Genomic DNA, 12,053 nt, shown 5'->3' on the forward strand with positions numbered 1-12,053 from the left:
TGTCGTAACCTCTCACAAAAGGCAGTCAAACATAGTTAATTAGTTACCCTCGCAAGTTCAGCTCTTTCTGTAACTTTTCAAAACTCTCCTCAAAAGTCCTAATTTTTCCAGTAGTTCGACGAAGCTCTTGTGTTGCAGCTTCATGTTGTTCAGTTGTCCAATTTGAAGTGCTTGCTTCATCCTCAAAGCGTTCATTTGTTGGGTGCCCTGAAAGCTGAACAATTCCCGTCAACAATTTGCGTGACAGCTACAAAAACAAATAACCAAAACGTGCAGTCAACAATGAAATGGACAAAATGATCTTGAATGTGGTTCTATGTCTTTTTGGTACAAATACTGAAGGTGCCCTTTTGCCAAGCGCAGTTTCTGATTTGACCCCCTTGTAGCAGGCCCATGTGGAAAGGGCAGCTCATTAGCTGGAAGTATGGGTGTTAACGTTGTACAAGATCTCATCGTCTAACACCAACACTTTTCATAAAAAGGTCAAATACTTACTTCATTTTTCAAACCCTCTAAATCTTCCAGTAAGCTGTCGATCTGAAGTCCACACTGATACGCTCGTTTATTAATGTTGGATTCCTTATCACAGCTGGCATCGCTGGAAGGGGTTACTGAGGAGTTGTTTTCTGCATTGCCCAAGGTGATTGAGAGCCTTTGCGTTGGTCCATTCTAACACAAAGGAACAAGAATTATATTTAGTTTTTATACTTCAGATAAGTCTGGGTCGATACAGAGTTGGGCATCCTATCAAAAGTACATTCAGGCAATTTTGCAGACTATCTGAATGAAAGTATAATAACTTAAGAACTAGGAGCAGGAGTCGGCCATCTGGCGCCTCGAGCCTGCTCCGCCATTCAATGAGATCATGGCTGATCTTTGTGGACTCAGCTCCACTCTCCGGCCCGTACACCATATCCCCGAATCCCTTTATTCTTTAGAAAGGTATCTATCTTTTTCTTAAAAACGTTTAAAGAAGGAGCTTCAACTGCTTCACTGGGCAAGGAATTCCAGAGATTCACAACCCTTTGGGTGAAGAAGTTCTTCCTAAACTCGGTCCTAAATCTACTTCCCCTTATTTTGAGGCTATTCCCCCTAGTTCTGCTTTCCCCGACCAGTGGAAACAACCTGCCCGCATCTATCCTATCATTTCCCTTCATAATTTTATATGTTTCAATAAGATCCCCCCCCGCATCCTTCTAAACTCCATCCTTCTAAAACTAGAGGGCAGAGGTTTAAGGTGAGAGGGGAGAGATTCAGAAGGGCCCAGAGGGGCAATTTCTTCACTCAGAGGGTAGTGAGTGTCTGGAATGGGCTGCCAGAGGTAGTAGTAGAAGCAGGTACAATTGTGTCTTTCAAAAAGCATTTAGATGGTTACATGGGTAAGATGGGTATAGAGGGTTATGGGCCAAGTGCGGGCAACTGGGACTAGCTTAATGGTAAAAAACTGGGCGGCATGGACTGGTTGGGCCGAAGGGCCTGTTTCCATGCTGTAAACTTCTATGATTCTATGATTCTATGAATGAGTACAGTCCCAGTCTACTCAACCTCTCGTCATAATCTAATCCCCTCAACTCTGGGATCAACCTAGTGAATCTCCTCTGCACTCCCTCCAGTGCCAATATGTCCTTTCTCAGGTAAGGAGACCAAAACTGAACACAATTCTCCAGATGCGGCCTCACCAACACCCTATACAATTGCAGCATAACCTCCCTAGTCTAGAACTCCATCCCTCTAGCAATGAAAGACAAAACTCGATTAGCCTTCTTAATCACTTCCTCTTTCTCTTACATATTCAACAACTACAATTTGCATTGATATACTGCCTTTAAAATGTAACAAAGCATCCCAAGGTGCTTCACAGGAGTGTTATAAAATAAAATACGACAGTGAGCCACACAAGGTGTTAGAGTAATTAACATTCCTTCCACACTCTGGGCAAAGATGTTTCGCCTGAATTCCCGATTGGATTTATTTGTGATGATCTTGTATTTATGGTCCCTAGTTCTCGTCTGATCCACAAGTGGAAACATCTTCTTAATGTCTGCCCCATCAAACCCTTTATCAATCTATTAGGTCGTCCCTCAGCCTTCTCCTTTCTGGAGAAAAGAGGCCCAGTCTGATCAATCATGCCTGAGATAACCTCTCACTGGAGTCATCAGTCATTTTGGTAGCAGGAGAAAAAAAATGAGCTCTGCTTTATGCTTATTCTAAACTCCCCAAGGCCTCATTTGAACACTAAGGATACAATAAATTTATTCAGAATTTGTGATACGGGACATTTATGCTGAATGCAATTATATATTTGGATCAGATTTGCAATGGGAGGGCCTGGATTATTTAATGTAGCAGACATATCAGAACACAGAAACATAGGCCTGAACTTTACACTCCTCCCAGAAGGTTTTGAGGCGGTGGAATAGGTGTGTGTGTGTGGGGGGGGGGGGTGAAACGGCATGAAATTGCATGGACTGCATTCCCTCCAGGATCAACCTGGAAGCTATTTTACGGTGTGGCGGGCAGGGCCTAGTGTAGGAGTCCTGCCCTTGTCGCCCCAAGTAAAGCCCTTAAATGGCCACTTAATGCCTTTTCCCACCCAGCCTCAGTTTATAAAATCGGGGGTGGGGGTGGGGGGATAGAAATGTAGAAACCTACATATCAGGGAGGAAGGGGGGGGGGCAACTCCATTAGAAACACCCTTCTTATGATAGGCACCCTTCAGGCATGCAAGAAGACCTCCAGACGTCCCTTGCCACTCTCACCCCCCCCCCCCCCCCCCCAAGTCTATCCTCTGGGACTCCAATTTTCCCCCCCTCACAACCCTTCCTAGGTGTCCCTACCCACCCCTCCTCAGCGTCCTACCATTTACTTGACCTCCATGTCCCAACACAAATGTTCCCAAACAATTTCTAAGTGTGGACTCCAGCGGGAAACAAGATGCGATTCTTATCGGGTGTATCACCGCGATGCAGATTGCAATCCATCCACACTTAGACATTTCATTTGGAGGGGGGCACTGGCACTGAGAGGGGTGGGGCCTAAACACATCGGCAATATCGGCTTCACAGAGATCGGAAAGGGTACTATGATCTCGAAGTGATAGTCAAGACCTCACCCTCGCCCCCAACATCGCCGGTGCTGGGGCTTCAGTGTCCTTTCCCACCATCCTCACCAGCATCAACCCTCACCACCCCCCCTTCCCTGCCCCAAAAGGATTGCTGGCATCAAGGCGACCCCCTCCAATGGGTCTCCCTTCAGAACACCCCCATCCCCCCTGGCATCAGCTACACATCACCCCCCCCGGGTGGCTGAGGGGAGGGGGCAGTCGAAGGACACCCTGCAGTGGGGTCAGCAGATGTCCTGCCCCCTTTCATGTCCCGGGAGCTAGGAGAATATGGTTTTACACGGGCACAGCACATTTAACTGCTCATCGAAATAAGTCAACCTGGTTCACGCCCAGAGTGGGCACACCCCATTTAGGGGGTCTCCCGGTGTAGCAGGATGCACGCCGGAAGCACGCGGCTGGAGAATCGCCCCCTTAGTCCCAGACACGTCGCCGCAGTGACTCTTCCGACCATTGCTGCACGGTGCATGGAGGGCCGGGATAGCTGACGGCAGCTCTCCAGGGAAGGACATTTTCCCCACGATGGGCAGAGGTCCAGCCTGCTGCCAGTCAACACTCGTTAGAGCCCAAAGTGGCAGATGGCCTGTTTTGACGGGACTCTCCAGATAGCCGCCAGCATCCGAACAATTCAGACCATAGGTATGGATAATTAGTAACGTTAGTATGTTAGCGCAGATCACAATAAATATTCTATTCATATTTCCACTGCTGCCATGGGCAGCTTAGGAATTACAAGAAGAAGATCATTTGTATACATCTTGGGCAAGATTCTCCGGTTGCCCAGCTGCGTGTTTCTCGCCGAAGTGCCTTTCGTTGGCGACGGGATTCCATCTTCCCGTCGCTTGTCAAAGGGATGTCCCATTGTAACCACCAGTCGGCTGGCGGGGGTGCGTGCCGGTGGGAAAATTGAATCCCAACACCGGAGACTTCCAGTCACTGTTTTTCCCCCCAACTCCTTCCTTGCATTTCTTCAGCCTCTGCTGCATCCTCAGCGTTTAAACCTACACCTCATCTTCATGCACACTCTCACAGACTTTATCCGTCTGACATAAAGTTGTACCACATCTAGCATCCGAACTGGTTGCGGACGTTAATGTTCAAAAGAAGCAAAAATGCGAGCTGCTCGCCTGCGGTATCGAGCTCCCCAAGAGCAGCAATGGGCTCTGCAAGCAGATAATTGCACCCGGGTGACTTCAAACAGGCCTTCTGAAACTAAACGATTCAACGTCCCTAAAAGTGTTATTTTATTCAACAGAAAAACAATTAGCCCGACATGGCCAACCTCAAAAAGATTGTATTTCTTTTTGAAATAATTTCCCACCTTGATGTGCAGGCATGCAAACTAGTAGTTAGCTGATGCGTCAGATTTGCTGTACCTACCTCCTGGCCGTGCACAAAAGGACGAGACCTTCTGCAACCCCTTGTTTTGCCCTTCCCAGATCTGTTTGCTTTCGTCGAATCAGTTGAACGTTTTCTTTTGTGCACACGAGATATCTGGAAGAAAACATACTCTTGAGTCCCCGGTCCCTGTACAATGGATTTGCCGAACGCGTAATTTTGCAGTCGAAATGTGAAATTATGAAAGTGTTTGCTGACCGATGCCGAGATGGGGCACCGACTGGTGGGGAAGGAAGTCTATTTAGTGACGGTCCTGAAGACCTAACTCAAAATTGTTCAAGCGCTTGAACATATATTCTGTAACCCAGTAATGAGTGAAAAAAGTGGTGCATTCCTTCCTCTAATGTTTTCAATTAAAATGGCATGCTAAATGGGACCAGGGAGGCAGTGGAGCAGTGGTATTCTCACCGGACTAGTAACCCAGAGCAATGCTCTGGGGACCTGGGTTCAAATCCCACCAATTCTGGAATCAAAAGTCTATTGATGACCATTGTTGATTGTCGTTAAAACCGCATCTGGTTCATTTTTGGCCTTTAGGGAAGGAAATCTGCCGTCCTTCCTTGGTCTGGCTTTTACATGCGACTCCAGACCCATAGCAATGGGGCCGGCTCTAAGCTCTGAAAGCCACTCAGTTCAAGGGATATTGAGGATGGGCAATAAATGCTGGCCCATCAATGAATAACCTTTTTAAAAAGCCCTCCAAAACCTTGGTGTTCAAGTTTACAAACACACTATATTAACTTCAAAAAGATTCTGCTAACATCAGGAATGCATCACCCACACTAATTCAATACCGCTTCCACCAACTTCCCCAAAATGGCACCACTCTTTCTTCTCTGTATGTAGCCGAGATGTTGGAACTTGGCTGAACAATTTTAACGATGGTTTCACACTCCTGTGCCTGTGCCAACCCCTCTAGAGTCCCACATGGAGTTATCCTTGATCTTCTTCTCTTCCTCGTCGACAGACAAGAAAGAGGAGAGGGCCATATGGTCCTTCGAGCCTCCTCCGCCATTCTATACGATCATGGCTGATCTTGGGCTCCAAATCCACTGTACCGCCTGCTCCCCATATCCCTTAATTCCCTGAGACCGGAATTCTGTGCCCCAACCTTAAATGCATTCAACGCAGCACCAATTACAACCTCCAGGGGTAGAGAATTCCAAAGATTCACAATCTTTTGAGTGAAGTAATTTCTCAACTCAGCCCTCAATAATTGGGCCTTTACGCTGAGACTGGGTCCCCCATGTTTCAGATTCCCCGATCAGCGAAAACAATCTCTCAGTGTCGGCCCCCTGGGAATCCTAATCATACAGCTTTCAACGGGATCGCCTCTCATTCTTCTGAACTCCAGGGAATATCAACCCACCTTTTGTCATTTTCCAGATCATATTCTAATGGTGTGAACCTTACCCCCAGCCGCCTACTTTTGTCCTGTCAAAGAGCTTGTTCAATATCCTCCCCTGCATGGGCTGTCACTTCCTCCAGCTTAAAATTGGAAAGACTGTGGCCATTGTCTTTCACTACTATCGCAAACACTATCGACCACCGATTCCAATCTCTTCCCTGGAACTATTTATGGCTGAACCAGATTTTTTGCAACCTCAGGTGCCCTATTTGAAATGAAATTGAATTTCAGATTCCATTTCCTCTCCAGCACAAAGGTTGCCAACATCCACCCCCACAGTACTGCCTGGTACTGCACCCGCCTGGTAGCACAGTGGTTAGCACTGTTGTTTCACAGCACCAAGGTCCCAGGTTCGATTCCCAGCTTGGGTCACTGTCTGTGCAGAGTCTGCACGTTCTCCCCGTGTCTGCGTGGGTTTCCTCCGGGTGCTCCGGTTTCCTCCCACAAGTCCCGAAAGACTTGCTGTTAGGTAATTTGGATATTCTGAATTCTCCCACTGTGTACCCGAACAGGAGCCGGAGTGTGGCGACTAGGAGCTTTTCACAGTAACTTCATTGCAGTGATATTGTAAGCCTACTTGTGACACTAATAAAGATTATTATTATTTCTTTACCACTAAAACTCTGCCTTCATCACTTCTGCGCTGCTAATTCCGTGTGACCTTTATTGCTCTCTCCTCGATTACCTATTCTTGAGTGTCGAAATCTCACCTATTCTTACATGTTGACATGGTCTCTGCTTCAATCACTCGCCCTGGTAATGGCTTCCATTCTTCACAACTTTGTGTGAAAGTATTTCTTCCTCTTCCATCCTAAATCCTTTCCATTTAATTTCCCATGAATTGAAATCCATCAGCACGCTATGTAATCTGTTCATCCTGTCACACCTTTCAAATACCTCGAACAAGTGTCCTTCTAATCTCTTCGGCCCTGATCAAAACAGCCCCAATTTATATTCCTTTATATTTCTTCACATCCTCTTTATTGACTTAGCATCCCTCCAATAGCATGGAGCCCACATCTGTACACTGTATTACAATTGTGTTTTACATTGAATCACATTTCAATTTTATAGTGTATGCCACTTGTCATAAATCAGAGTCATAAATCAGAGTGTGGCCTTATTAATTTGAGGGTCGGGGTGCCTCTTGTACTGTCCTTTAAACATGAACCTACTAATCCCCTGCTCTTCCACATCATTCAATGTTTTAAAAAGTCAAAATATACCACCTCGCACTTAATAACATTGGAATGCTATCCATCACACTGTTGCTCATTCCACCAGGTCATAAAATATCCATCTTCAGCTTTCTTTAATCAGAATCGTTTAGTGATTCCTCTTCAACATTATCTGCAAATTTCAGCCGCACTCCGTCTCGCCTTCTACGTAAACCACTAATATGCACGAGCAGTCCTGGAATCAAAACTGTACCGGCCTCCCCAAACAGGTGCCGGAATGTGGCGACTAGGGGCTTCTCACATTAACTTCATTGAAGCCTACTTGTGACAATAAGCGATTATTATTATTAAAACCTGTGGACCCCTGTGAGCCCCCAATCGTTCTGCGAAACTGCCCTTAATTCCTAATTGCCCCCTTGTGACAAGGCCTTGAATCCAATTTGTTACTTCTGTCCAAATTCCATACCCTTAAATAATTTTCCGCCTGGCACTCTGTTAATAGCTTCCTAAAATCTATGCACCCCACATCCACATCATTGCCCCCAAACTGTCATATTAATTAGAATAATAAAATGACATGGTACAGAAGGAAGCCACACAGCCAATTTCGCCTTTGTTGAGTCTTAGGTAGGAATATCCAATTAACCCCATGCCCCACCTCTTCACAGTCCTGCAATTCTTTCTCCCCAACTTCAAGTGTGATCCAATTTTCTTTTGCATTTTGCCATTGAATCTGTTTTTTGCTACCCTTTCAGGCAGCGATTGCCAAATCAGAACTTGTCCGTTAAAATAAAAGGTTTCCTCCTGCCATTTCTGATTCCTTTGCCAATGACTGCCTGTTTTGATTATTTTTATGAAGCTATGACCATCATTTACACCTACTTCCACAACAGAAGGCAACAACTTGGGCTTTTGAACATGTACACGAACAGCTGTAGATTCATCAGCATGGACATGGATTGGGGGTGAAGATGATCTTGACTTCATCCTAAGGAAAAAATAAATAAATGATGAAAAATGTTCACTTTTCTTTCCTCAGACAGTTGCACAAACACGCAAAGATAGAACAATTTAGCAGAGAAGGAGGCCAATTGCCCCATAACCTGCCCCAGTATCTTCTCATTATCCCTGCAATTCTTTTCTCCAAGTACTTATCGGATTCCCCTCTGACAGGTATTATTGAATCAACAGATAGTCTAGTTCAGAATGTCAGCAGTGTGGGTTCAATTCGTGCAGATTGACTTGGGAGACTCTGCCTCTCAGTCTTGCCCCTGAGAGTGGAAGGAACTACTGACAAAAGCGTCCAAGAAAACAGCTCGGGAAGAAGCTTCAACGGTCAAGGAACCTGCCTTCAGGCAGGGCGTGGATGAATGAATTGAATCTCCGCATTGCACGAAAGCATCACATCGCCTCTGAGTTTTTTGTCAATACCTTAAAAACTGTTCATGTTCAAATAATGTTTTTGAGTGCAATAAAAATTTGTCGGATGCAGCAGGAATTTATATTAGAGAATTACTTTAGTGACCAAGGACTCTTCAGATATTGGAAAAAAGTGGATACAATCATTATACCCACAGATACGATTAAAATCTCCATTGTCCAATTGTGTCATAACCACTTTCCAGTTAATGTAAACTGCAAGTATCCTCAAACACACACCTGGGGATCCTAGAAAAGATGTGACTAACTGTTAAAGATCATTGTTTGTTTATTTTTAAACCAGAGACTCATTCTGTCCTCATTGAAGAACACAATTGTACATCTCAAGTGCTGGCTGGGACAATAATTCAAAACAACTGGGCAGCACGGTAGCATTGTGGATAGCACAATTGCGTCACAGCTCCAGGGTCCCAGGTTCGATTCCGGCTTGGGTCACTATCTGTGCGGAGTCTGCACATCCTCCCCGTGTGTGCGTGGGTTTCCTCCAGGTGCTCCGGTTTCCTCCCACAGTCCAAAGATGTGCAGGTCAGGTGGATTGGCCATGCTAAATTGCCTTTAATGTTGGGTGGGGTTACTGGGTTATGGGGATGGGGTGGAGGTGTTGACCTTGGGTAGGGTGCTCTTTCCAAGAGCCGGTGCAGACTCGATGGGCCGAATGGCCTCCTTCTGCACTGTAAATTCTATGAAACTATGAAACTGCCTGGACAGTTGGACTAATTAGTCTTATGAAAGGTGTTTTCAGGCTCGTAATACTGTGACGTGCAGCTCAAAATCTCACCTATGCCATCGCTTTGGAGAATAGTTTTGAGAATGAACCCGTTTTCACTCCATTTTTCAAAGCAATGCAAAAAACAGTGGTATCCATTATTTACCAATGTTACATTCCGATGGGGATCCATAAACCAAACCAACCAAACGTACCTAACGTCCACCCTCCCCCCCCCCCCCCCCCCCCGCCTCGCAAATGAATATATTACCAGATACGATTTTGCTAACATGAGTCAGTATCAATGTAGATGCAAATTAAACATAAAGGGTGGGATCTACCGACTGCGTTGCACCCAGAATGCAGCACGACACAACGCAACCGTGGATACCAGGAGATCCACTTCCGGGATGGATCTAGCTCACCACGCCTCGTGAAATCCAACGCAATCTTGCAAGACGTGGTGGGCAGGATTCACTTTCTGGCAAATCTGCATATTAGAGTGAGACATATCCCAATATGTGTTCCCGGGATCTAACTGAGGTGTGGGATCTAATTCCCTCGCCTTGGAGAACTCGGGCCAGCACCGTTCAGTGCTGGTTGCCACAAACAGGGATCAGATGCAACGGCACTCGTTGGGGTATCCCAGGGGATTGGAGGCCCCCGGGTACATGCCCTCTGGGCAGAGTGGTACCCTGGCACTGCTGGTGCCACCCGGGTACCCTGGCACTGCTAGCCTGGCACTCTGGCAGTGTCACCTGGGTGCCAGGCTGGCACTGCCAAGGTGCCAAGCTGGCATTTTGTGCACAGCAGTGATCAGACTGGGGGGGGGGGGTGCCCTGCATGGGACTTCCTTATACCAAATTAGGGCTTGGAGGGGGTTCAGGGGTCGCATCAGGGCCTCGGGAGATTGGGACGCCATTTAAAAATGTTCGTCCCGATCTTTTGCTGCACTGAGTTCTGCTGAGCGGAACTCGCTAGTGCCGAAAATGGGGCTAAGTGCGGCCTCATCGGGGAGTTCTGTGAAAAGTTACTGTGAAAATCCCCCAGTCGCCACACTCCGGCGCCTGTTCAGGTACACCGAGGGAGAATTCAGAATGTCCAATTCACCTAACAAGCACGTCTTTCGGGACTTGTGGGAGGAAACTGGAGCTCCTGGAGGAAAACCCACGCAGACTTGGGGAGAACGTGCAGACTCCGCACAGACAGTGACCCAAACCGGGACTCGAACCCGGGTCCTGAATGGATGTGAGTGTCGTTGGCTGGGTCAGCATTTGTTGCCCAGCCCAATTGCCCTTTAACTGAGTGACTTGCTTGACCATTTCAGAGGGGCAGTTATGAGTCCACCACATTACCTGTGTGTGGAATCACATGTTGGGTAAGGACAGACCAGGTAAGGATGGCAGATTCCCGTCCCTGAAGGACATAAGTGAAGCAGCCGTTTTTCATGACAATCGATGATAGCTCCATGGTAACTATTAGCGATGCTGACTTTATATTCCAGGTTTATCAATTGAGAATTTAACTTCCACCAGGTGAGGCTTGACCCCCCGCTACCAGCCCCCCCCCCGCCACCCCCCCTCAAAGCATTAACCAGGGCCTGTGGAATATTAGTCCAGTGACATTACCAGTGCATCAACACCTGGTCACTGTCATGATATGCAAACATGCAACCAATGAACACTCAAAATAGGACAGAACCAATGGGCAGTCAGGACACCCAGAGGTGGCATCGCCACAAAGGGGCATGACATAAACATTATAAAAGGGATGAGGCACTCGCACCCTGCCTCTTTCCACAGACAGACATCTAGAGAGTTAGACAGGGTTGATCAGCAGCATCACAACCCAGCACGTGGCTTAGAGCAAGCTGGTACAGTTAGACTGAGTTACTACAGTTAGATTAGCAGAGAGTCGAAGTCATTTGAGAACTGTGTTAATAGTTCAATAAACACGTTGAACTCATTTCAGAGTCTGGAGCATCCTTTAGTTAAGACTGCATCAAGTAGCAGCCTGTGTTATCCGAAGCAGCATAACACAACATGATACCAGGAGTGACTGTTCAGTCTATTTGTTCAACTCAGCAAGATCCGTGACAACCAGCTAATGAATACAGGCACAATGGACAAGATTCAGGCTCCTCATCCGCTCAGGACCACCGGCAATCTTAGTGCCAACTGTCGATCATTCAAGCAGAAATTTCAACTATACTGGAAGCATCCAACCTCAATGGCGCGCCCGATGCGCGGAAGATAGCTCTTCTACTCACCACTGCGGGTGACCATGCGATAGTGATATTCAACTCCTTTCACTTTTCTGAAGGGCAGGACAAAACAAAGCAACAAACCATCCTGAACAAATTCAACAGCCACTGCGAGGTGGACACCAACAAAATCTTTGAGCGCCACATTTTCAAGCAAGGTAAAGACGAATCCATCAACTCCTATCTAATTAACCTTAGACTGCTAGCGTAATCCTGCAACTTCGGAGATATCACTGACACCGTGATCAGAGACCAAATCGTTTTTGGAATCCACTCTGATCCTCTGCCAGAGCAATTGTTGAAAGTCAAGCACATGACCCTGCCAGTCGCGATTGAAACGTGTACTGTGCATGAGCACTCTAAAAATCGCTATTCACAAAACGGCAGAAAGTGAAAAACAAGCCTCTCATGAGGTGGAGTGTGTTCAGGCCATCTCCCGGATGCAGCGCCTCCACGTTGACGAAAACGGCCATTTCGCGCGCTCTTCCCGAGGCCCAACGCATGCGCAATGCGATCGGGAACACAAAGCGGCCGAAAAC

The 12,053-nt window shown here is 46.8% G+C and overlaps 1 protein-coding gene across 6 annotated transcripts in view; it reads right to left on the reverse strand.

The window, feature by feature from the left end:
• Positions 1–12,053, reverse strand: part of LOC140426084 (outer dense fiber protein 2-like) — a 95,582-nt gene that overhangs the window by 73,726 nt on the left and 9,803 nt on the right. For 5 of the 6 annotated variants that reach the window (XR_011948126.1, XM_072510428.1, XM_072510427.1 and 2 more), the window contains exons 2-5: positions 7,988–8,093; positions 4,502–4,615; positions 496–669; positions 48–247 (exon numbers count right to left, since the gene is read on the reverse strand). Coding sequence is in view for 5 of the 6 variants with exons in the window: in XM_072510428.1 (XP_072366529.1) it covers positions 48–247; positions 496–669; positions 4,502–4,615; positions 7,988–8,093 (594 nt within the window). In the remaining variant the exon portion in view is untranslated. The remainder of the gene's footprint in view (positions 1–47; positions 248–495; positions 670–4,501; positions 4,616–7,987; positions 8,094–12,053) is intronic. The other variant, XM_072510426.1, reaches the window with a different exon arrangement.

Source organism: Scyliorhinus torazame, chromosome 7 (assembly GCF_047496885.1).
Source record: "Scyliorhinus torazame isolate Kashiwa2021f chromosome 7, sScyTor2.1, whole genome shotgun sequence".
Classification (NCBI taxonomy): domain Eukaryota; kingdom Metazoa; phylum Chordata; class Chondrichthyes; order Carcharhiniformes; family Scyliorhinidae; genus Scyliorhinus; species Scyliorhinus torazame.